The sequence below is a fragment of the Lottia gigantea genome (assembly GCF_000327385.1).
Source record: "Lottia gigantea unplaced genomic scaffold LOTGIsca_10, whole genome shotgun sequence".
Classification (NCBI taxonomy): Eukaryota; Metazoa; Mollusca; class Gastropoda; family Lottiidae; genus Lottia; species Lottia gigantea.
Window position 1 is genome coordinate 1,243,480 of NW_008706747.1, and position 27,020 is coordinate 1,270,499.

The 27,020-nt window shown below is 33.5% G+C and overlaps 3 protein-coding genes across 3 annotated transcripts; all 3 read right to left on the minus strand.

Moving 5' to 3' along the window:
- Positions 1-706: 706 nt before the first annotated feature.
- LOTGIDRAFT_229923 (hypothetical protein) lies at positions 707-3,049 on the minus strand. Its single transcript, XM_009046088.1, has 2 exons — positions 2,416-3,049; positions 707-2,370 (listed from the first exon to the last, which is right to left on the minus strand). Exons 1-2 carry the CDS (start codon positions 3,020-3,022, stop codon positions 2,042-2,044), a joined length of 936 nt encoding a protein of 311 aa, XP_009044336.1. The 5' UTR covers positions 3,023-3,049; the 3' UTR covers positions 707-2,041.
- A 2,842-nt stretch (positions 3,050-5,891) lies between these two features.
- LOTGIDRAFT_156049 (hypothetical protein) lies at positions 5,892-7,118 on the minus strand (the record flags this gene model as incomplete). The annotated part of the gene is made up of 1 exon (XM_009046089.1): positions 5,892-7,118. One exon carries the CDS (start codon positions 7,116-7,118, stop codon positions 5,892-5,894), a length of 1,227 nt encoding a protein of 408 aa, XP_009044337.1.
- A 7,049-nt stretch (positions 7,119-14,167) lies between these two features.
- LOTGIDRAFT_78012 (hypothetical protein) lies at positions 14,168-16,738 on the minus strand (the record flags this gene model as incomplete). Its single annotated transcript, XM_009046090.1, has 2 exons — positions 14,168-14,383; positions 16,676-16,738. Coding segments are annotated over 2 exons (279 nt in total), but the record flags the coding sequence as incomplete, so codon positions are not given.
- Positions 16,739-27,020: the final 10,282 nt, after the last annotated feature.

A 27,020-nucleotide genomic window follows, 5' to 3' on the forward strand; every position in this document is an offset into this window, starting at 1 on the left:
AATATCCTATCACAATCTGCAAATATCTTTCCAAATAGTGGTGGCTTTAGGGCAATTTCGGTGGATTTTTGGAAGAACTCATGAAAAAATGTTTGTTGTTGATGTGATGATGCTAAATGGAATGATTTGATTGGTCAGTTTGTATTGTACCTTTTAAGTCTTCAACGTTAAAGATCCATAAAGGGACCTTACTCGTATTATACTTAAGACTACAATTAAATCATTATTTTGACATTCTTGGGACTACAAAGTCGCAACAACTTCAGTTTTATTCTTTGCTGTATAAGAATTTGATATAGCTTTTGTGTAAAGGATGCCTGCAAAAATGAATTAAGTTAGTAAGTCAGCCTATCTCGTATGGTTCAATGCAGTTCTCATGTATGTGGGATGTGCTATGGATGTGGGATGTGCTATGCTCTAAGGGGGTAGTTAATATGTTGCCTTATTCTGACCACTATTTTAAATTTCCCAGTAGAATTACCAATCTCAAATAATTTTTCATTCCAAGGGTTTTGAAAAAAATTATGAATTTGATTCCACTAAAGCAATCCAATTCATTATTCTCTATATAGACAAAGCAAATAAATGAATTAATTGGAGTATTATGTCCTGCTATTCTGTGTCCAATACTGGGCTGATGAAGACAAGCTGTGTCATGCAGTGTGCAATCAGGGAAATTTAGACTCAACAAATAAGAGACGATTTTATAAAATAAAGATTTTATTATGAAATTGTGTTCATTTTTTACACTTGTCTTGTGATATAATAAAACACACAGAAACTCTTTAATACAACAACCACTTGGTGGTATAGAGAACCCTTTCTTTGGTACAATTGTAGACTCTAGCTTAGATCACAACCAAATTCAGATTTTCCATCATTTTGTTTTATAACAGAGATTTTTGTTGCATTGACATAATACAACATTGAGACATTTCCTGTTTGACAAATGATACAGTAATTCTCTTTTTTTCCAATCATTTATCAGTTAAGGATAATGACCCCATTGTACTACTTGCATCATTAGTAAATTTGGCCATGAATGATAGATGACTATTTGAAATACTGTGTAGGCTAAGACTGCTTTTAATAAACATTACGAACTGGTCTTGAATTGTAGACATGAGAATAAGTTCTACTTGTCTAACTTCAGTAGAGACGCAGACTGAAACCTTATAGGTCAGTTGTCTGAAGATCACATAGCATGAAACTCTTTGAGTCGAGAAACAACAGATTTTTTTAGGTTCTGTTTTAATATTTCTAGGCAATATGATATAAGATTACAATAATGAAATATTTTCACTGTTAAAATAGTGCTCAATATATCAATTGTAGAGCTAATATAGAACTATTAAAACAGTACTTGAATCATGTTGTTACTCAGAGTTTCACGCTATGAGATCTTCAGCTTATATAAGCTTATGTACAGTATTATTTTCAGTATTGGCCTGTTACATAAGGGTAAAATATTGAATAAATTCTTGACACTTGGGTCATAATCTCATATGTAATGATATACACCGTTCATAAATATCCTTTTTTATCATAACATTCAAAAGAATCACTATTGTCTATCATATAGAAACAAATGTTCAAAAAGGAATATCAATAAACTTCAGCTGAAATTCTATTATATTTCAAAACTAGATCTGCAAAGCACAAAACATCTACAAAATTAAGCTGGTGGGCTGAGGGTTTAACAAGTGCGATAACAACATTCAAAGATACTGTTTTGGTATCTATGCAACAAATATGAAATTTGAAAACAAATGCAAAAAGTGAAAAAAAAAAAAAGTGATGAAAAAAAATTTGAATACAAAAAAAATCCAGCAACAATATAAAATGTAACAACATTTTCAAAAGTCTGCATTCAAAATCCAAATACGAATAAACCACATTGTGTATGTCTTAAACATTTCTCAAAATGATCTGGGTTGCACAGATATTGACAAAATTCAAGGGATTACAATTTGCAAAGCACAATTTTAAGCATAACATGATGAAACATAAATTCTGAAATAAACCACAAGTCTGTCACACTTTAATTGCCTTGTTTGAACGAAACCTGCAAGGCGCGTCCGTTGTAGTAATAGCCATTGAGACACTGAATTGCATTGGCAGCTTCGTTCAAATTGGTCATGGTCACGAAACCATAACCTTTACACATATTCTTAGCCGTGTCATGAATAACGTTCACCTTGGTGACACTGCCAAACGGACTGAATAATTGCCACAAAGTTTTCTCATCTGCATCGCTGCCGATGTTGTACACGAAGATCACATGACCTTGACTTCCTTGACCTCCAGGTCCCATCATCATTGGATTATATCTGAATCGGTTTCCGCCTCCTTGGTTCCTCATGGGTCCACCTCGGCTGTTTGCATTCATTGGTCCACCATGACCGAAACGTGGACCTTGAGTCATAGCAGGTGGGAATACTGGTGGTCGAACTTTCTTAGAATTATCATCAGCATATTTTATCATCAGTGCATCAGTCTCTCCAGGTGGGACTTTCCCACTCAATTGCTTGATAGCAGCATCAGCCGATTCCTTTTTGTCATAGAGAACGAATCCAACTCGCCGCGAAATTCCTGTGGAAGGCTCGATCAATACACGAGATTGAATAATTTGTCCAAATCCTTCAAACATGGCAATCAGTTCTTGTTCTTTCCAAGTAGATGGGATATTTCTTACATACAAGTTCGCTCCTTTGATAGTATCGCCACCTGGACGTGCAAACGCGACTTTAATTCTCTTATTTTGTAACTGGAGTCCATTTAATGTGTGAACGGCACGTGCAGCATCTTCCACCGATTGATAGTCAACAAATCCAAATCCGTAACTGTATCCCGAAGCGCGGTCTCGGATAACTTTGGACGATTTGATTGGTCCAATACTGGTGAACATAGAAATAAATTCTTCATCAGATAATGTCTGTGGTAAGTAGTTTATGATCAAGTTGGTGGTACTTCTATCCATATGACCGCCATCATCCATTCCGTGTTCCATGGAGGCGTCCATCTTAATCCACTTTGGCTCTTCTTTACTGCATCCATTAGAAAGTTAAAAATAAAAAAAAAAGATAAAAAAAATATAAAAGCACCTGGGAAAATAAAAAAGAAAATATTAAAATATTTGATACATTGATTGGACAGAAGAATATGCCAGTTGTAAGCATATTTTCAACAAGACAGTATTGCTTGAAAATTCAGCTAACAAACTTGTATATTAGGGATCAGTGGCAGAGCCAGCCTCCCGAGATACTGGGGTACAAATATGGCGCAAGTCTAATCCAATGGGGATACAACTGATGAGACTGAATTTAAAATGCGACAACTCTGTGGAGGCGTCATAGTTGCAAGCCTCTCATAGAGCGAATGAGAGGGTTTTCCCAGGAAAATTTTCGAAAAACTTAATTGATTTAGTGCATTTTGACACATACAGTTTAGGGCAAAAAACGTAGAAAAAATAATATTGAGGGGCGCTAACCATTTTTCTAGGGGGTGCTAAGACTGATAGAGATACTTCAAAAGCAATACTAATTAAATATAAAGTTAAATGATGGGGCTTTTCCTTCATCTTAGATAGGTCTAGTCTGTAAGCTATTTAGCTATTACAATTAATTTGTTTTGCTTGAATAAATGAATGAAAAAAGGTATCTCCAACAGCAACAGTCAAAGATGTAGCCATTATATCTTAAACACTATATTTCTCTTATTTTTTAATAATAAAAATTGAATGAATAAAACCAAATTAATTTTTTTTTATTTCATCCCATGTCAAGTAAGCTTATAGCACTTAAAAAACAATGCATGATTTTTTTTATTTAAATGTTGGTTGAAAATGCTTACACAAGTTGCAAATTTTTGTATTTTAAGATAAAATAATAATTATCAAAAGATAAAATAATAATAATTCATAGATAAAAATAATCCAATTTAAAAAATTTATTCAAAATAAAAAAAAAATTAAAAAAAATTACCTTCAACTTCAATTGCAGAAGAAAAAAAACTATAAGAATATTTGCTTCAAATTATAGAGCAAACTTTAAAACTCCTTGAAAAAAAAAATCTTGAAAAATATGAATAAAAAAATGCAATAAAAATATGGAAAAAAATAATTTGAAGTTAAGGTCTTAATAAAATAATACAGCGCATCCTTAAATGTCGTTTGTGGTCAAATTTGAAAATGACACTAAGTGCTCTGATAAAGGTGCTACCTATCTGCACTGACAATCAATTTTAGTCATTAATCTCATTGTATTAGTTAAAAAGTAAGGTTTGCCTAATTCCCTTAGTTAGAGGCAATGATATTAATAAGGCCGATTCTGATTAATTTTTGATCATATCTGTAATTTAAAGAGTTTATCTCAAATCTTTACAGCACCAGCACGATCTTATGTGCCTCAAGATCCACTTTATCGTCAGTATATGTACAGAAAATGCAAGAAAAATTTTCTGTTTGGACTCCCCTGCAGTGCAAATACCAAGAATATTGAGTACCGATATCCAGTGTAGGGTAGGCCGAGATCTAGATTCTACTACTTTTTCATTTAGTTACTGGTAAAATATATATATTGATTCCTTTTAAAATTGTGGAACATTTAAACTTTTAAACAATTAACATCTTCTTCAAGTTCCCAGTTGCAGGAAGTGGAAGAAAGAAATCATGGAAAAAAAAATCGAAAGATCTTTGGTTTGGCTTGTTGACATTTCAATTTGTTTACTCTACTTTTTCGGATTACCTAGGCAAAATAGTAATGAAATAGCATTTCCATGAATGTTCTTTTTTTTCGGAAACTTTTATCTCAACGATCGTTCAAATACTTCTTCAATTGGGAGTCGAAAATAACAAAGAATGTATCCTCTCACCTTTCGTGTTCAGAGCGAAAATGGCCGGTAGAGAAATGCGCATGCGTGAATAGTAATTTCCATTTTATGGACAACTATCTTAGCAATTATTTCCTGAAAGAAATTTATGGAGAGCAGTCTGTTCCAAAATTTGAAAGGGCAATCCTTTTTTTTTTCTTCTAAAAATCAAAGTCTGAGCATTGCAGACTTCTTGATTCATGTTCTAATTCTTTAGAGTAAAGGCAGTCAAAAATCATTTGACAAAGTGACAGTCTGGACATAGTCTACCAGTAAAAATGGCAACAATAAAATAAATTGCAGAGGGCTAGCCAAACTTCCAAAAAGAATAGAGTTTTACTTCCTATTTTTCTGCACTTAACTGGGTTAATGAAGAATGGCAACACTCTGCAGAGCGAAACGAGGGAAATTTTGCCAGGACGTAAGCATTAACCTACTCTTCATCGATTCATCCAACTGTCAACGGACCCGCTATTGGTATCAAAGCGTTAAAGTGATATGACTCAACAAAAGGTTGATGATGTTGAAATTCCATTACCTTTATCACTTATTAGTTGCAATTGCAATTCAATAAAATATTAAACATTGTTAAAGCAAATATATAGAAGCTTGTATCCCTTTAATTCATTTATAAATAATAGAAATACAATCAGTCATGTATATTAAATTCTTTTGTAAAAAATTTTGAATTTTAACAAGTAATTTGTATATCTGTAACCTAAGTCTTATGGAATGGCTATTATATTCAAATTAGTAATCATTTAGTCATTAAAAGCTAAATTTAGTTAATAAAAGCTAAATTTAGTTAATGAAAGCTAAATCTAGTTAATGAAAGCTAAATTTAGTTAATGAAAGCTAAATTTACTTCACGAAAGCTACATTTAGTAATAGAAAGCTAAATTTAGTTACTGAAAACTAACTTAATGAACAATATAACAATTTTAGTCACTAAAAGCCTAATTTTAGTTACAGAAAGCTAAGTTGAGTAACAGTGAGCTAAATTTAGTTACAGAAAGCTAAATTTAGTAACACTGAGATGAAGAAGCAATGGATTCTGGTTGAACAATGACAATGTTATTGGCTACACGGCTCATCAGAGCATCAACCTTATCTGCCTCTAGTTCTCTTTCCCAGGACTGTTTTAAAAGAGCTTCTGCCGCTCTTGGGCTGATATTATCATTTTCAACATGGAAGACCAATATTATCATGATGTCCTTATAAGGAGCATTGTCATTATCACAATAGCCATGAAGCAGAAGTGCAGCAGACGGACTCAAAAGTTCCAAATGTTCGACAATAACTGATTTGTAGTCGCTCTCCAAAAAACTACGCAATTGGTTATCAAACTCCATTTTTTGCTGTTGAGATGATCCTGTGGTCAATTTTCCAACATCAACAATGGGGGAGCCACTAGTCTGAACCATATTTGCAGAATCAAATTGAGCACTGATTTTTCGAGCGAGACAAGAACCCACATCAAATTGATCATCATTTGCTGGTTTAGACCTGGTCACGAATAACAATATTGCTGGATAATCAGGATTAGATACATTTAAGACATGTTTTCCAGACGCTTTCACAGTCCGCCAAAATCGGTTTTCTTGAGCTGGAAACAGTGATTGGAAATTGTCAATATTTTGAACAAATGTTTCGAACTGATTGAAAGATGCGACTGGCTCTGGTTTTTGGGAAAAAATCAGGAAAATGACAATAGCAAAAAAAGCACATGGTATAACTATCCAGAAATAGTTTGTTGGATTTTGGCTGACATCTTTATTCTTGCTGACAACTTTTGGTGGTGAAGGTGATGGGGTAGATTCACGTGTAACACTAATGAACTCTTGTGTTCCAAGATCTGGTAATTTAGAAAATGTCCCCTTTGGCTGCGCAATTCCTCGTCTTTTTAGGCTTGGAGATGGTTCAAAGGAACAATCTGTGTATTTGGATGGTGACGATGGGCTAATATCAGAATCTGAAGCTCTGGATGAATTGTAGCCTGATAACGATGTGTTCTTGTCACCAGGAATTGAATTGTGACTTGTTGACATTGAGGATGCAAGATATGTTTGGTGTCTCGTAAAGACTGGCGATCTTGTAGTGCCTCTGGTCAAGACTGATGACACTGGGGGCGAAATCCCACTGCCGTCAAAGTCATCTTCTGTATCCATTTCTTCCTCTGTACTATCATTTTCACTCTCTGTTTGTTGTTTAGTCTTGTCCTTGGAATTCTTTGCTTTCCCACGTGGCATTTTTATCTGAAATAGAAGTAAGATATACACTTTGGTATTAACCTACTAAACTGAGTCTTTTGTAGACATTTCTGTCAAAATTTGTAAACTATCAAAAAGTGATTCAGCTGATTAGTAAATGTCAGTGAACTAGCTTAACAGTTACATTACAAGCAACACTAGCCTAGGCCCTAGTCTAGAAATTAGTAGATAAGATATTTTGTCACAGTGACATTTATAGTCTTTGCTATAATGTTCCACTCTCCCAACCCCTATCTACTGCCATTTGATTTCCAACCCAACTGGATTTTCAGAGTCTATTGATTCTCCTAATGAATGCGTCTGCCTGATCCGAGGACGATTCATTCATTTACTATTTGATTTGCCTTTTTCATGTTGTCCAAAGAATCCCTTTGCAAAGGTGCATATCTATTCCGTAACATCATATTTCACACACTAAAATATATGTGCAACGTGTACAGATAACCTATTTTTTTTCTTATAAAAATAGAAAAGGGAAGTATTTTCTCACAATCTTCGTTTGTAACGTGACCAATCTGCCTGAGTTACCACTGGCCTACTTTTGATTTAGTTTTGAATCTGGATGTTAAAATTGTTTACTTTCAACTTGAAAACGAAGCAATGTTAAATTTTAAAATCAGACATAAAAACAAAAAATTTTACTAATGCGAATTCACATCATTATTTCATCTCATATTAATGTGATCTATTACTTAAAAGATTCAGATCAAGCAACGTTTATAAAAAATAGTGTGTTATTTGCTGTCGTAGCCTTGCTTAAGAAGAGTTATCTCCCATAGATCATAATTTAACTTTAATCTGAACGCGATGTCTTGGGCTCATCAAATTAAATTCAGAAACGATTAGATCTACACTGACAAAAAAAAAAACAGAGCAACTAAATCTTTCAAAAAAAAAATAAGTGTCAAGAAATTGCTGGATTGCCACGAGATAAGAATTCCAGAATTCTGTTAGCTTTACGTGTAGTCTGAATTAATTTGAAAGAGTTACCTCCCATGAATCAATTTTCAAACATTTTTACGACATTTCAAACCGAAAGACTTTTTAACGGCTTGACAATGTGGCATAGTCACGTGACATTGTTGTCAGTTTCGAGAAACTGGAAACGGTGAAAGATTGATCATTGTGACACGTTGACGTTGTCAGTGAACGGAAGTCTGCTGATTTAGATATCAGTTGATGCAACATCTGGTAAATCATTTTAGTCTTTCAGTTTTTTCTCCGAGCTTTTTATTACGACTAGTCCTTGCCAAGATCTTTTTAACTTTACATTGTCATTATGCACTTGACATAAATTTATTGTCCATGCCATTATAAATTATTAATTCATTGTCCCGAGAAAGTGCTTGCATAAATCTGTATTGCTCGGAACTGGCACTCACTGTAGGCCTAAATCAAGAAAGTGTAAGATGGCTGTCTTTTTCTTTTCTGACCTTATTCAGTGGCTAACTAATGAATGGCCTACCCTACTTTCCCCATCACATTTTGTTAATTATTGATAATATAAAATGTTCAAATATCGCCTAATACTATTTAGATGGTCTTTTGGTGATATTACCATAAATGGCATTAAAAGCCAAGTTAGTCATAGGTTGGACTTACTGTTTTAATTTAAAGGGACAGACTCGCCATTTATTTGACCAATCTTACCTTAGTCTGAGAAACGTTTATTTTGTAGCTGAGCTAATCGGTAATAATGTTCACAGTTCACCATCAAAATTGAGCCTTCAAATCCATGTGTGTCCCAGATTATTTGTTAAGTTAAAATGACTCCTCATTTTTTCTTGAGTCTCTTGCCATACATAGAAATAGGAATATAGAATAGAAAAAGGAATATTTTTGAAGGAATTTTGCAATTTCCAGACATTCTAGTACTTCTGATGACCTTTTTCATAGACCTTTGTTCAAGACCAAAATCAACCTCTTAAAAATGGCAAACCTGTCTCTTTAATCAGATATAGCCCAAGTTTTCATTAAAAAATTAAAGTTATAAGCTTACTGTATGTCTTTCTTTTTTTAACCTTCCAGTGAGAAGTAAAAAAGGCATAACAAAATGAGGCAGCTTAAAGGCAAAGCGAAGAAAGAATCAAATAAAGAAAAAAGGAAAAGAAAAGAAGAATTCATGGCTAATAAACAAAAAGTATGGTCAGTAGTTCTACCAGTATTGGGCGTTTTGGCAGTATTAGTGGCAGCTTTTGTTTTCTTGAATACTCGACCATCATAAGTTGATAAAGATCTTATTAAAGTTTTACATATGGAAGTGAGATGTATATGATTGTCCAACCTTGATAAAGAAAAAGAAACAGTTTTGAAAAAGTGAATGGTTCATCGTGCCTCATAATGCTAGAGGCACATGAGCATATTTTTTTGCCTGATTGTAGCAAATTTAGCTTGCTCATGTCCATTTTTTTTTTTGTTGAGCAATCAATATTTTATAACTTTGATATCACATGATGTTCAAAATGGCTGCCTCTGTTTTTCACAGAGTGGCGTATGCTCTGTTATGAGTGTCCTTTATGATCAGGACTCGAAATAACTGGTTATTTTAACTGATGTAATCGGGCGAAAAATTATACTCAGCTTCCTCTAGCATAAGATAACTGAAGTGCCTTAAAAGTGATGTATCAGTATATGAAAATTTTGAGGATGATTTTCTTTAAATTGATGCAAGTTATGTAACAATGCAGCCTTATGAAACTTTTGTTTTGAATGAGAGAGAGTGTTGGGTGATGGATATATTTTTTAAGATATTTTATTTTTAACTGTTTTAATTGAAATATTTAAAGGGATGTATTTGATAGAGCTTAATATGAACTCTCTGTATCGCTTTTCAGAATGCAGAATTAGGAATAGCAGACTGAAATATAAACAAAATTTTAAATACTCTATAAGCTTATTATTCTTCTTGTGCTCTATGCAGTTTCTCTATGCAATCTATTGCTCTATATTCAGTCTTTTTAGGCTGCCTTATGCTCTATATGGTCAGGATTATTGAGCCTTATGCTCTATATGGTCAGGATTATTGAGCCTTATGCTCTATATGGTCAGGATTATTGAGCCTTATGCTCGATATGGTCAGGATTATTTAGCCTTATGCTCTATATGGTCAGGATCATTTAGTCTTATGCTCTATATGGTCAGGATTATTTAGCCTTATGCTCTATATGGTCAGGATTATTGAGCCTTATGCTCGATATGGTCAGGATTATTTAGCCTTATGCTCTATATGGTCAGGATTATTTAGCCTTATGCTCTATATGGTCAGGATTATTTAGCCTTATGCTCTATATGGTCAGGATTATTTAGCCTTATGCTCTATATGGTCAGGATTATTCAGCCTTATGCTCTATATGGTCAGGATTATTCAGCCTTATGCTCTATATGGTCAGGATTATGCAGCCTTATGCTCTATATGGTCAGGATTATTCAGCCTTATGCTCTATATGGTCAGGATTATGCAGCCTTATGCTCTATATTTGATCTCATCTTCTTTGTGCAGTCTACTGCTCTACATAGGTAATATATTGCTTTATATGCTGTCTATAAGGCATTCTTATGCTCTATATGCTCTGGTGGTTACACAATTTGTTGATCTGTATTCAGTCTATATATTATGCAATCCAGCTTATAATTATTCCAACTTGTATGTTTCTCAATTTAAGCAATATATATATGATAACTTTTTGTCAGATTGAATAAATATTTAGTTAATATATCATAAAACTGTGATATATAATTACTATTGTTGTGAAGGTATGGGATGGTAACAGCTGGTATGGTATTATAATCTGAATTTGTTACAGTTATAGCTCACTGAAACATAATTCATTGGTTTAAAGGGATTTTGGCATCTAATTTCACTATTAACTTCAGGGATTTAAAACATTACCATCTGATGTACATCAATTCCCACAAGGTTGTTATCTGAATTTGTTACACTTTACTGGAACATAATTCATTGGTTTAAAGGGATTTTGGCATCTAATTTCACTATTAACTTCAGGGATTTAAAGCATTACCATCTGATGTACATCAATTCCCACAAGGTGTTATCTGAATTTGTTACACTTTACTGAAACATAATTCATTGGTTTAAAGGGATATTGGCATCTAATTTTACTACTAACTCGAGGGATTTAAAGCATTACCATCTGATGTACATCAATTCCCACAAGGTGTTATCTGAATTTGTTACACTTTACTGGAACATAATTCATTGGTTTTAAGGGATTTGGGCATCTAATTTTTCATCATTAATTGGTGAGATTTTTCAAAAATTACCAACTGTCACACATCCATTTCAAACAAGGTTGGATAAAGTGTGTCAGTCATCTATTTGACACCCCTCAACTTTCTATTGAACTCTTCCACATATGCATACTTTCTATCAATAAGAAACTGCATGTGTATAATTGGAAGAGCTCATTTCTGATCTTAAGGAGAGTTTCTGTTCCCTGTCAATTATATTCAGCAAAAGTGTAAAAGTTAAAGTTGTTGAATTATCTCAATTATCCAGACTTAATTTACTAGTCTGTACTGTAAAGAAAATGTCTGGTTAATCAGTTTCAAATTTGTTGGTCATCTAATTAGCAGATTATGGCAGTTGATTTTTTGTGTCAATATGAATGTTGCCCGTCAATTTTTAAGTGATAGGGTACCTTTAAAATTTTCTAGACTATCATATCCCTTTGAATTATTCACAATCTGTTGAAGTATAAAATTCAATTTAGCTTTTAGATTATAGATTGCAGATTATTTTTGATTATACTGCGTTGTTAACTTTTCAACAAACCTAGACGTTTTTGAAGAACATAGTTTAGTCTTGGTTTTATGTTTTTTTTTCTTAAAAGGAATATAAGAGTTTAATCTTACAATTGTATGGGAAAGAAATTTTTACTGACTGTTGTTTGAAGGGTCATGCTGAAATCGGGTGGCCGTTAGCACAAGTTAGACTGTACATTCATCAGTGTACAGATGAAAAAAATTTACAGTATATTTAAACCTATATATATTCTACCTTACTTTATAAACCGCTGACTGAAATTTGACAATGAAATATGTATGTACTCTTTCTTCTTTCTAGCCTTAGAATATTGCATAATTTCTAGACTTCTACAATGTTTTTTGCCTTTAAAATACTGACTGAATTGTACAAAGAAATATTAGAATTTTTATTATTTTTTTTTATTGACATATTTTCTGTTTTCTAGTCTTCGACAATTGCCCTTTTTGAAAATTTCTGTAAAATATTAAAATTTTTAAGGTTAAAATATGCCGAAAGACATTTTTACAATGAAATTTTGCTCCCTATAAATTGTACATTGAAATTTTATTATAGTATTAAATAGTACTATGTTTCTAGTCTTGCAAATGCTGACTGAATATTAAATGTAGTAAATGGTACAAGACAACAGATTTGTTATTTTAATGATTTGTGTTATGATATATTTTGTTATTATTGTTATTGTTATATAGTGCCTGCATGAGTTAATGATTGAATGAAATTCTTAAACAATTTTAAAAATTCTTTTAATAACTGAAGACTTGACTTAGACATGTACTTTTTCCTATTTGTATATGGTACATTTTATTATGATCAGTACATTTTGCCAAGATCAGTCCATTTTGCCAAGATCACTACATTTTGCCATAATCAGTTCATTTTGCCAAGATCAATACATTTTGCCATAATCAGTCCATTTTGCCAAGATCAATACATTTTGCCATAGATAAATACATTTTACCATGATCAGTACATTTTACTATGATCAGTACACTTTGCCATGATCAGTACATTTTACTATGATCAGTACACTTTGCCATGATCAATACATTTTACCAAGATCAGTCCACTTTACCATGATCAGTATATTTTACCATGATCAGTCCATTTTACCATGATCAGTATATTTTACCATGATCAGTCCATTTTACCATGATCAGTATATTTTACCATGATCAGTCCATTTTGCCAAGATCAGTACACTTTGCCATGGTATGTATATTTTACCATGATCAGAACACTTTACCATGATCAGTACATTTGACCATGATTAGTCCATTTTACCATGATCAGATTTTGCCACAAACTGATATGCTTTGCCTGGAATAATCAATTTTGCATAGAGCAGTACATTTTGCCTAGACTATTCAAATGTACTTGATTTGTAGTGTAGTGGCATCTAATAATTCTGTATTCTTCATGTCCAACCAAAACTACATTAAAGAAAAATGAACATTTAACTTAAAACCACATTAATTCTGTCATTTTATCAGCCATAAAAGTGCCAACATGAATTTAGGGTACAATTTTATCATCTTCAAGTATATTCTCTACACTTATCAAATTTTATTTCATTTCTGAGGCATATAAATGTCTTTGGTAATGTTCCTAAACGTTTAGTTAAGGTACATGAGAATTAAACAAACATATAATACAGAAAACCTGGACTGGCTACTGCTTGAATCTTATTTTCTCTGGAGTTCAGGTATTTCTTTTCTGCCACTTTACATATTTCATATTATATGGACTGTCTTTGACTTAGTCCGAAACCTCTGACTCTATTCCAGCCTCTGATACACCTTTGACCAAACACACAATTTAAAAAATGATGGCGTATAGTGCGGGCTTCACAGAAGCTAGATTGGTCCGTTTTCCGCAGGTGATTTTAATTGATCACATTGAAAATTCTCCGTTTAAGTACCGGTATTTTGCAACAAACGAACCCCCTACTGTCAATCAGACTTCGGATGAGCCAACATATACAAATCGGTGTCTGTGAGCCCGCATGACATATGTTCACGACTTAAAAAATGATTACGAACAGCACAACTAGCCTCGATCATCCAGATCCTCTTTGTCTACGCACAGCTTCAATAGTCTGGGCGTTAGAGACTACGACACAATAAGTGTTTGTGCACTAGCAGAGTATATGTATGTATAGCACTGGCACTGACACGACCAAAAAAAAATAGTATATTCCAATCCAGCGTTATCCAAAGCCATATTGTTTCTTTTTGCTGTATCCACAATAATGGCACGCGCACTGAATAATGTATCTATACGTCGCAAATACGCGTCTCTTATTTTTACACTTCAAAGGCACCGCTTTCATGATTGACAGAGCATCGCGGCAACAAGGACAGCTGTACTTAAAGGGCCGATATAGAACTGGGGAAAAGGATATCCTTGGAATAGTCTTTGATTTTTGGCAGCTCCCTTCACATCTTGCTAATAATACATTCTGAAATTATAAATAATACGGAGTTTTACGTCATATTCGCCGCCAAAATAGGGCAAGGCGGGGAAGCGGGATTGTAGAGAGGTTTTCTGAAATTTATATGTGTATTAGGGACACTGATAGCATCATTCTAATCTTCAATCGGACGTCTGTGGTTCCCACAATTACACTTAAAATAAGTGTTTGATGACGTCATGAAACAGACTGCTTGATGGAATCATCTGATCAATCGTTGCATTTCTAAAACCCGAGAGCACCGATGCCTGCAATTGTATTCACAGGTTGGAATCTCCTGATAATTTCAATTTTACAAATTATCTTCCAGAATCAACATACGTAAATTTTCTGGTCATAAATAAGATTTAATAGTTTCGTGAGTAAATTTTATTATTTGAAATACGTCATATGGCACAACAATAATGCTGTTAATTTTCTCGAATGGGGTTTTAAATCAAATAATCAGAATCTTCAAATAAACCGACTGCCAAACATACACTTGATGTAATGATCTATATTGAAATTCTTTTTGAGAGGCTATTATACTTGAGTGCATGGTATAACGCTGGGGGAAGAAAGTTACGAGGATGATGAAGTTGATGAGAGACGGCTAATGATGGTGATGATTTGGTGATGTCGAGAGCAACTGATGACGATGGTACTGATAGAGGCTGATGATGTTGAGAGATAATAATGTCGATGGCTGATGATGATTATGCTGATTGCGACGATGGCTGATGATAACCATGACGACGACGATGTTGTTGACAATAAATGATGATGGTGGCTGATGATGTTTAGAGATAATAATGAAGGTGACAATGATGACGAGCATGCTGTTGGCAATAAATGATGATGATGGTGGCTGATGATGTTTAGAGATAATAATGAAGGTGACAATGATGACGAGCATGCTGTTGGCAATAAATGATGATGATGGTGGCTGATGATGTTGATCGATGACGATGATGACAATGGCTGATGACGTAGTGATGATGATGACAGAATATTCTCAAATCATGGCTGTATCAGTGCTGAAACGTCTCCGAAGATACCGACAGTAGATTACTTCAAACGATCAAATCGTGTGACCTTTGCCCCGGATGTTGATATAGGCTCATCTGGAAATCTTCTAGGTCGTGGTTTCATTTCTCCCCGAGGGAATATTCTCTCCATTTTATTTCTCTTTTATATTCTTTCTATCATGAGTAATAGACATAAACAAACACGCACGTGCATTCAGATACATGAAAGTGAAAGTAGAGAGAATTGAAAAATAGAAAAAGTTAAGACTGTAGGTGTGCCTTAGACGTATTTCTTTAAATCTCGATGGAAAAGGAATATCCGTTTCTTTTGAATACCTTTTTAAAGAATCGTGATCCATTCACCAATTTGCTAGAATCTCATACACTTATACTAAGTCCTTTTCGGAAATTGTTTCATATAAATATCGAACTACATGTATCACCAATTCTGACAGCTGTCATTACAAAAGACCATTTTAGAACACAGCGCACACAATGTTTATTTAACAATAAAGGGACAAACGCACATAGACCAACAAGACAATGGCCAAACAAAATAGATGATGTAACAAAAATGCCGCGTCATGTAAGGTAGGTATCACAAAGATACCACCTGTTAACCTGTAGTACTGGGTGTATTCGAGGAATGTGTCCTCCCACGACCTGATTACTAACACTAGTGTCTAGATATGTTCGAATATTCCCACAGGAACACACACCCGAACGTACTTTGCCTATGACGTCACTCAGGTATTCGCTAATTAGTATGATTTTTTTGTGGAATTTGTTTTTAGTTTGGTATGTTTTGTACTTGGACGTTGATGTCGTTGACCTTTTAGCTAAATCCCCCAATAAACAATTATGTATTCGAAGACCACATTGGATTAGCGTTCAATTTAATCGCCATCGCATTGCAATTTGTGAGTCAAAATAACCCTTTTTGCGATCAAATGATCAGCCAAAATAAAAATCTATCAAGAATCAAATCTAAGTGAATATATTTCATAAGAATTGTTGTCAAATCTAGTAATATTAAAAACGCAAAAACTGTTTCGGCCTGATTAGCATGCTTAGAACTCGCAAAATAGTTTGCGGTCGTTTTCCTGCTCGATCGTTTCTGGTCTTTTCGGTTCATGTCGGTTCATGGTTTAGTAAGTAGGCCTACGGACGATTCCGTATTAATGGTGTTTACATCCACTTTCTGCATCTGATAGGGTCAATGAAGAACCGTTTTGTCCGCCCTTAAAAAAGAAAAAAAAGAAAATACAGCTACCTTATGTTCACAGTCTCGACTAGGGTGACGAATCGTCTCAACAAAATAATGTCTCATACACCGGTTTTCCTTTCTGTGCGAATCGACCCGACACAAAATTTGTACACAGAACATCATAGTCAATACACACTGAAAATTGCATGCTGATAAACATCCGGGCATTTTATGACCACTGAAATAACAAAATACAAATGTTAGCTGAATAAAAAATATATTTAAAAAACGGACGCCTTTGTAGAATTATAATTATACAAAAACGTCAAATCCAGATAAACTGAAGGTTTGGCAAGACAACATTATTTTAGTGAACGTGGAAAATTATTATTAAAAGCAAATAAATCAAATATATTCGTAGAAAAGGAATTCGAAGGATGAATTCCATCAGAAAAAATATTTCTAGAATAAAGTCATTGCAAATTAACGAACGCCTGGGTTATAATAAGGGAAGTAACTCTCGGTTCTCTATTTAACGCGAGGCAGACAGTTTTTAGCGGGAAAGGGAGCATGGCCGTCAAAACAAAGTGAAAACAACAAATGATTATGATATTTGACATCGTTGTGGCGTCTATCTGATCAATTCAGAACTTTGTACAAAATGAAAACATTTCAAAGGCGTCTAATCTTGTGTAACTCAACTGGTACTACGCTGACCCTTCTTTGGAAATTGGAATGGATGAAAAGAGTGCCGTTTTGCTTTACGGAGTTTTGGTCATACATTTCTGTCATACATCGTCAGTGTCGTGTTTCCGAGATCAAGAAGATTCTATATAATTTATTATGGTGAATGCCAAGTGTGAGAAATACTTGAAAAGCTACAAACTTCAGCGACAAGGTAAGTAATAGCTTACTCTTCTAGACACAATTTGATACCACTTTTCATTATGAAATACTTAGGCCTACTCACTTAAGTCTATGATTAATGTAGTTCCTCATGCGAAGAATTCATCAGCGGCTATATACTTATGTTTCGATTGTTGTTTAGATTTCGGGTTTTGTTTTGCGGTTCGGATCTTTAGTAGTTGGTTTATTTGAAGTAAATAAGGATAGATTAGGATAACCTATCAGATATAAGACTAAGTACCATCCAATTAATCACATAACTCTTGTAGGGTTTTAACACATGAATGGGGTAATTAGGGATCCACACATTCTTACCTTGACAATGAGGTGTTTCACAAATCACACAAACTGGTATAAGTAGGTCTGTATTCTAATATTCTATATTATTTTGTATGATCCGTTGTACTTGCATGGTGCTTGTAGGCAACACTGGAACACTTTTTATGTTGTAATACCTTAGTGCTTAATATTTGAAAAATATAGGACTACATATTATTGTCGGAAATGAATATTTTAGCAGGTACAATTTCTTCGTATATTTTCAATAGAAATGAATAAGCACAATTTTTTCCAAGAAACACCATATAATTTATATATTTACTACTTATTAAATTTTTCGCTATATTTCTTGTAAATTTTGATAAACTTTCCTAATCATCGATTGTGAAAAAATGAATGCATTTGATACAATTTCTTTATTCATTTTTTGCTCACTATTAGTGTTTCAGTAACTAAAAGAAATTTAAAGCTTCAAGCACAAGACATTTTCCTTTTGATCCATTTTTTGGTCGAAGTTATTCTATTATATTATTAATAACTTTTTTTTACAAATTAGAATTGAATATGTTTTATACGATCACTTTTCAGTTCTTCTTAAAATTACCCCTGCTTCGTTTTATTAGTCCATATAATAAAAGCATCGGAAATTGTAAAAAATCAAAAATGTACAGAGCACTTCTGTGTTAATTTCATTTAATTTTTTTTTATCCGTAAGTTCATATTAATCCATTATTTAAATCCATAGTTTAAAAAAACCCGTTACACTCGTAGTCTAATAACAAGTCCATTTTAACAAAGTTACAGACATTCTCATAATGAAATCTTTCCGATTCAAAAGCCCATTATACAGAAACTGTTGAGAAAGAATGGTTTATGCTTTGTATATATTTAGTGTTTATTTTCGAGGCGATATCAAAGAAATACCCAGAAGTATTTTGGTATGTCTGGTAATTCCCGCGATACCAGCCAGCTTATTAACATATTGCCAGTTTGGTCAATTATACCAGCATCTTCGCTAGTCAAGAGATCTGGGTTTTATATGTAAGACTATTACAGTTGGGCTTGAGTCAGTAGGACTTCGGTTTACCTATCAGTGATTTTTTGCTAGCCAAGAGTACCGAGTTTTAGATGCTTGTTATAAGACAATGATGGTTGACAGAGGAGAGTTATCATCCTCTTCTATCGTCAGCCAAGTTTTATATCTGAGATTGAGCTTATACATTAAGCACGTATAATATCTTTGGAATTATAGGTTGTAACATTGTGGTTAAGTAATGTTACGAAAGCACCGGCACAGACATGCAGGCTTAACCTCTAGTGAGAGAGTATTGTTGGTGCAGTTAGTTTTAATGATATAATATAATTTGAATATATGTTAGACTTCCCGATACGTTTCAATGATATCTGGGTTTTTGTACTAGTACATGAATGAAGATGTATATGAAAAGCATGCGGTGATTGGAGGGCTGTTTGATATTTTTCGTTTGCAATCATACATCTCCGCCAATCAAAGCTTTCGAATATTTTCCGCAATGAAAACAGCTAGAATTTTCTGTACATGCTTACGACATAAAAGACTTTTGTAGGCAGTTGGATATATTAGACTGTTAGTTTTGGTGGCATACTGTCAACTGAAAATCTATAGAAACGATATTGATTGGCTGTCATATATGTGAGTTGAATGGATCCGGGCTAGCTTTTGATCTAGATTGGAACAATCAGAATTCACAAAATCAGACGTTATTCCCCAAGGTATATTTATAATTAAATAGACCAGTAACTCGTAATTCATTTATTCTAGATAATATAATAAATGTAAAAGTACAGAATATCCATATAACTTTCTATTGATAAACTATGAACAAAGACAAAAACGGTACATAGTCATATTTATCAACCACATAGCTTAGAACTCGAGACCAATTCCGACAAAAGTATGAACCTGAATCGAATTGCTGCAAGGTATCTGCATTATTTTTTTGCAGAATTTGTTCTCCAATGATTGATAAATACGCCTTATATCATATAAAATCTAATAATAGGAAAATAAAGTCTCTTAAATATAATTTAATTTTTGTTGCATATTCTGTAGACATTTTGTCATGGTTTCTTCAGTGCGCATGATCGCTATCATCCAATCAAATGGAAGATTTCAATTTCAAAAATTCGCCCGATGGATGGAATTTACTGAGACATATTTATCTGGTATTTGAATATTCATCAAAGAAATATTAAAGAAATTTTGTAAAAAGGAGGCAAGCAATGAACAAATTTACAGCCGAAAGACAAGATTTGGAATGTGAGCCATAAATAAAAAAAATCAAATTCAAAAATATACAAATATGCTGTATATAAAAAAATTATGCAAATAACCTTTTCGTTACAAAAATAACCAAAAAATCACATTAAAACCAAAATATCAAAAAAGGGTTCGTGTTTTCCTGTAAATACTTGACCGTAACAACGGGCCTCATCATCAAACGACTAAAACATTGCTCAATCATGGTTGCTTAAGATTTAAGAATGAGGTATGAAAAGAAAACGAAACGCACTCTCTGTACCCGTTGAAGGACAAATATTTAAATCTTCGTTTCTGATTTAATTCCAGCATAAGAGCATTTAAATTTGAATCAACTTGCTTAGATATTCGACCATTTGCTCTTTAAGGTTAGTCTATAGGTATCCACTACCGAATTCACAACAAAAAATTAAACCAAAAACACTATACAATTGTCCCTCAATCTTGGACTGGTATTCGAAGTCAGCCCCTCGAACGCACCAACCAACCGGAAGTAAGCACATCTTGTTTGGTATTGCATACAAAATGGACGAAAATTGAAGAATTTGAATTAGTAACATTTTGTGACATCTATATATAAAAGTAAGTTTTGTTGTTATCAACGTCACTAGCTTATTACTATCAAATTCACCCATTTTTGTCCGTTTATTCCAAACAAATATCAGCCACTTATTTCACTTTCCGATCGGATTTGTGCGTTCGAGCGGGTGTCTGTGAATGCCCGCCCATCAATCTCACTGTAAGGCACTGTTCGTGTATGTTGCCTTTTTAAGACGGACGGGAGAAAGTGCAGAAAGAACTCACAACCAACTTCAACCTTCAACGAAATATTTCTCCTTCTATTCGCCATTTTCTTTCAAAGGGTTTAACACTTTAAACTCAAAACACAAATCAAACCAGCATGAAAGAGGCTTTATTGCAAAGTAAACATCGAAAGTTAATGGTTAACAATTTTATTCTTTTCAAGTCCAAATCGAATTGGCGACAGCTTTAAAGATGATGAAAGAAATTGAGCGTATGCTGTCCGGAATGACAAACCGCTTCCACGATATTTCAATGTTTAATTCACAACAAAGCCTGAGCAAGAGACGGAAAAATAATAGAACTTAAAATAATAAAATCTAAACTATACAACAGATCTTCCCCTTTCAGCTTCTAACTACTTTCAATTTCTATTTGACCTTTCAACCGGAAGTAATCAGATATCAAGGTCAAGGTAAGGTTAAATAATGACGTAGTGTAATGACAATTATTGGTTGTTATTTACATAGAACTGTGAGCAGAAGTAAATTAATAGAAAAAAGCGATTCTTTAAAAATAATTACAAAATGCAAATGAACATTCAAACTAGTTGTAAATGCAGTGTAAACAACAGTGTTCGTGATGATGGCTGCGGACTTTTTCGTCATCTTGTTTTGCTGTTTATTGTCTGAAGACAGCTTTAAGACTGGCCTTGTCCTGAAATAGAAAATTTAAAGGATATGAATAAAATATTTAAAACTATTACTGAAAAAGGACGTCAAGAAACAATTGAAAGAAATTAAAGGGAGTTTTACGTCCCATCGTTCAGGTTATATATAATAATGATAAGTAAGAAGCCGAAGTGTGAAATCCGGCAAAGAAGTAAATCACTGACAAACGACAGCGTCTTGAAAGATGAAATATTCTTCGGTCAACGTTATCGAAAAAGAAACCATGTAGTAAAAGCATTGCAAATGACAGTTTATTCATAGAAATCGCTTCATAATTACAATCAAACGGCACAGCACACCACACAAATGGACATAGTTATTCTGCCATATTCGAAAGCATTGAAAGTAGACAAAGGGAGACAACTCCAATTTTATAAAGAAAAGAATTTAATCCAGTGCATAATCTTTATAGCATAAAATGAAAATTGAACATTTATCGTAACTGTCAAAAAACGTGAGGAAAGAAGGCTGTCTTTTAAGTGCATTTAAAAAATGACGTTTTGGTAAGTTGTCAAGGACTCACATAAGCGTCAACTTGTCTCGCAATTTAGGAAATAATTAAATATCCCGTATTAGTAGTAATTCTAGGAAATTATTATAAAAGGGCGATTGTTAGGGCATAACGGTGCTATTTTGCTTTACTTGCAACTGCAAAATGCAAAAACACGTGCGAGGGGTGCGGATTAGTCAAACACAGTGAACCACAGCAATCATACCAAGGAAGGTGCCAAAAATACAGCATTTTCAATCACAGGAAAATTTGTGGAGAAAAGCAACTTGAGGGAGGAGTTTCCTAAAATTCAAGAGTATCGACGAGGCAGAATTTTAGCAAAACATGTATGAACAGTCTCCGGGGTAAATTTAGAAGCAATTTTGAACATGGACTTGACGCATTTGATATCTGGAGAACCGACCAGGTCCAGACCTGATGTAATTGGGTACATAACCATGTATGTGGTTGTATATGCGACTTGCAAACCTTTGGATATTTGCCATGCAGCTACTCTATAGGGTAATTTAGCAACATTGTAAGACGCGTTTAGTGGGTAGGTTATAAGATGAGTGCTGGGTGTCGACAGGCCACTCAATGCAGTGCTGTTAAAAGGATTATAGCGAACAGGTACTTGGAGCGTGAGCAAAGCAGAAACAAGGCCATTGACTATCAATTGCACTAATGTAGCTACCAAACCATTTACTACTTCAACAATTGAAAGTATCATCCCAGCATGAACACTTGCATTTCTTTGACCAAAGAACTCCACTCTTGTTCCGACCGTTGTTGCTGCAGTGCTACCGAGATATTCTGGAATAGTTATTATGTTGCGAATACTGAAGATGCTTCTCAGCTTTCCCAAAAGGATGACCAGATTCTCGATACTGAATATTTTTAGAAGCATACTAACCGTTCCACTGGCGTCAGTAAGTTTGGTGGTACCGGATCCGGTTCCCCATGAGAAGAAATCAGTTGATCTGTCGTATGAAGAGTTAGCATCATTTCGGGTAGTTGTCTCTGAAGCACCGCCTTGAGAGTAGATCTGAAAAGAAAATCCAATAGCTGCATTAAGAGCATGATCTGGAAGGCATCAATTGTACACAGAATATGAAAAGTCTCCAATGGAAATATGTATACATACAATAATTACGTCTATATCATATATCCTAGAACTATAACTTAGGATAACATTAGGTTCGCAAAGGATCCTTTCTACCAGCTGGTTCATGGCCAAACCTATTGGCATTTATCTTTCTCGGATTATCCGTACCAATTTACAATTGAGTCTATTAATAAGATAATTTATTCATCAGACTCTTGCTCGAGATTAGAACCCCTAACCACTATTGTTCAAAGCTTTAACCAACTGGAACCCCATAAATGACTTTAAATTCTTTATTTGAATACGATATAAGAATAAAGCTTATATACTTACTTTGAGGGTTTTTCCTGGTTGGAGTTTCTCACCATCTAAGAATCTGTAGATCATTGGCTTATTTGAAGAGCTCATTTGTCTGGTTATTGTCCATCCGGTCAAATCTTGAACCTGTAATCAAATTTGAATGAAGATTTAATAACGTTTTTTTCTATCTATATTGAATGCAAACGATACATCAAGAACCAAACTGGTTGCCGTTAAACACGAAATTTTGAATGATCAAGAACCTACAGCTACATAAGAATGAAAACTTGATATTCTCGAACAGTACGATAATATTTTAAAAACTATATTCTCATCGACAAGAGATCATCGTATGTTATCAATTCACATTTCGGATATAAAATCTTCATCAGCTGGAAATGGGATTCAAATTTCAATATTTGGACTAAAGCAAGCTCATTAATGCAAATGACAGGAAATATCGACGATCCAATTCAAAGCAAAATTTTTGTCGCCATATGAATCATCATTTAAATTGAAAATGCAGCAAACAATTACCTTAGCATTATTTCCTTTGCCGGTGTTTTCTACGCTGACGTATTTACCGTCATGTGAAGCGTCACCGAATCCAACTGGTCCTCGTGCAGATCTTGAGACGGTCAATTTTCCTGTGGATTCACTCAAACCTGGAAAGAGTACAGAGATCGTGTATTTTTGATTATTGATTGAACCAAAGATGAAATTTGGAACTATCTGACATGAAAACACAAAAAAGGCTAGATTTTGAATTCAAATGAAACAATCAAATTGTTAAAAATGATACTAGAAAGACTATGACTTCGTGTTTGCAAAAAAACTTATTGCAACAATCAAGAAAAACAAGAAAAACAAAATGGCTACCATGAAATTTGAAATTGATCCAACCAATGAAATTCGTCTAAATGTACAAATGAAACTAAATGCATATCAAAACTAGAAACTTTCCTAACAACTATATAGGATACCATTCCTAGAAATGTCGTTATATTGCTGGTAAAGCCATAAAATGAATTGAAATATTATCTAGATCACGTGATAACAAAATGGCCACCAACTGCCCTGACAGAAAATCACGTAAAATAGTAATTGGACCTGACAACAATTCAATGATATTTCTATATAGATTGACAATAAGTGTGTTGTTGACTCAGTAGATCTTTGTAAACAAGACTTCACCAATTTATTGACCTTTATATAACAACTGCCGAAATGAATACGCCTTTTGAACTCAAATATTGTAGTCTTGGTTTTCCAGACAATTTAGATAAGAATCACCCACCATTATGAAAACTTTTTTTTGTTTTTTGCTAATTCTTTTGGACGACATTTAATGGTTATTTCAATTTTGAACACAGTACATCAAGATAAAGACCCAATAATAAAATTGAATGCCCTGCACCTAATAATCTTTTCAAGTGGATTATGAAAGATAATCCGTTTTCAAAAGAAATAAAAATCTTTATGAACTAAGCCTATGCAAAAGGTACTTGAAAAATTACAAAAGCCATGCGTATCAAAGAAAAATCTATACCAAAGAGCAATCTAAAATCAAAGTAATGTCTGCAAGAAGTCTAGGACTAGAGACTAAAAGATCTAGACTAAAACGTGTTAACAACATGATCAAGCTATAAAAAAAAAGAACGAGACCGAGATAATCGAGACAAAACACATGTTTTTGAATTCCAATCATTCCATTTGAGAAGTGTGGAGGTGACGTCAGACGACTGACAAAATTTCAAATTTGATTAGATGACACCCAGGCCTATGATGGGAAAAGATTATAACTCTTCAGTCATCCGCATTAGAGCATGTCAAGTACACAATAAATCAGTATTCATCCGACATTTATATTTGCATTTTCTCAGGAGGTTACACATAGTTGAGTACGCATTGACCATCCATTTGTTAGCTCGTGCTCTTTCCCGCCAAGTTTCCTCCATACTATTTCCCGCGTTTATGTGAAACGCTTGCACCCCGTTGGTCAATATAAAGCAGAGGTGCACCAGTAAAAATAGTCCCACTTTCGTATAAATATTCCCAATAAAAACATGCTATATGCAAGGATCGGATCCAATCCAGTTAGGAGAGTCATAGAGTTATATATATGCATACCAATTCCTTTGCCTTATAAGGTATAAATCTCCGCCATGTTTAAATATATATATATATAGACCAGTTACCGATAGATGGGATATATAAAGGGTATATCAGATAGAATTAAGCATTTTCATTTAAGTTCTAAATAGGCTACAAATAAAGCTTAAAATTTGAAATTGTAGATCTAAATTACATACTATAGTGAAACGACTATCTTTGGTTCATAAACGAACAAATTCCTTTCCAAAGTTGGATTTGAAAAACTAAAATCTCAATTAACATTTTGCTACTGACTTTGTTAACAAAAATGAATTTCAAAAGTGGTTCCATGAAAATATACATTAAAGTGCAAAGTGGGTTAGATTAACAAAATACTTGACAAATAGACACATTTGAATATATGTTAGTCTGTGTGGTTTGTTCACTCGTCTTTAAAAACAACATTATTAACAAATTAAAAGATACACTAAAAGCGCCACCTGAAACTTCGCTGAAACGAAATTCATACAAATGTCTAAAAAGTATCTGTAAAGTTATGCCTACAAATTTCTGCAAAAATAAGAATTTCTACCTACTAATTTCTGTAAAATCATGAATTTTTGCCTACAAATTTCTGTGAAAATACGAATTTTTGACCTTTAAATATCTGTGAAAATAAAAATTTGGACCTACAAATTTCGCAAAATCCTTAGACGAATTTCGACCTATCGGAATTTAGAAAGCCTCTCCCTTTAAATTAAAATGTTAATTCTATTCTAATAGTTAGTAAATGACAAAAGACAAAAAAATTATTTTTAATATTTATTATATGAAGTTTCCATCTTTCTATATATATATTGTATATGTATAGTTTGTTATAAGACAATAAAATTTGATCTCTCATTCATTTAAAGGGTCCCATCGGTGAAAAAATTGTAACGACTACAGACCACTTTTGATTTTAAAAATTTTGCAAATAATTTTGATGCAAATTTGGTTATGATAATATCAAAGCGATTCGATTAAGCATATAAGCATTACTAAATATATATTTTTCGATTTTCAAAATTCAGGCCCCTCGCCATTTTTTCGGCAATGGGACACTTTAAATGTTTCTAAATAAAATTAGATTTGCAGCCTGTTTAAAAACTAAATGAAGCTCTAACAAAAATAATAATTGATAATAGAAAAAAAAATGTTTGATTTTCAGGAAAATTAAAAGTAAACTCTCCAAAATAATACGTCTATCACAATTTATCCTGTATACTCTTTAAAATTGGGAAAAACACTGAAAAATACGCAAATTGGAACTCATCCAATGATACTTTTAAGGCTAATACCAATCTATTCCATCTAGGTTTAATACTAAAATTTCAAAAAAAAAACGAAAAAGTAACTAAATTTATTGGAAAGGGCTAGCTATTCCAGCCCTCCAATATTCGAACAAAAAATAACACGAATAGGAA

Bases quoted from the DNA above. Each gene is read 5' to 3' on its own strand.
- LOTGIDRAFT_229923 (XM_009046088.1), bottom strand. From the start codon at position 3,022: ATGGACGCCTCCATGGAACACGGAATGGATGATGGCGGTCATATGGAT. The intron at 2,371-2,415 runs GTCCACGTTTCG...CAAACAGCCGAG, and splicing joins CCCACCTGCTATGACTCAAG to GTGGACCCATGAGGAACCAA.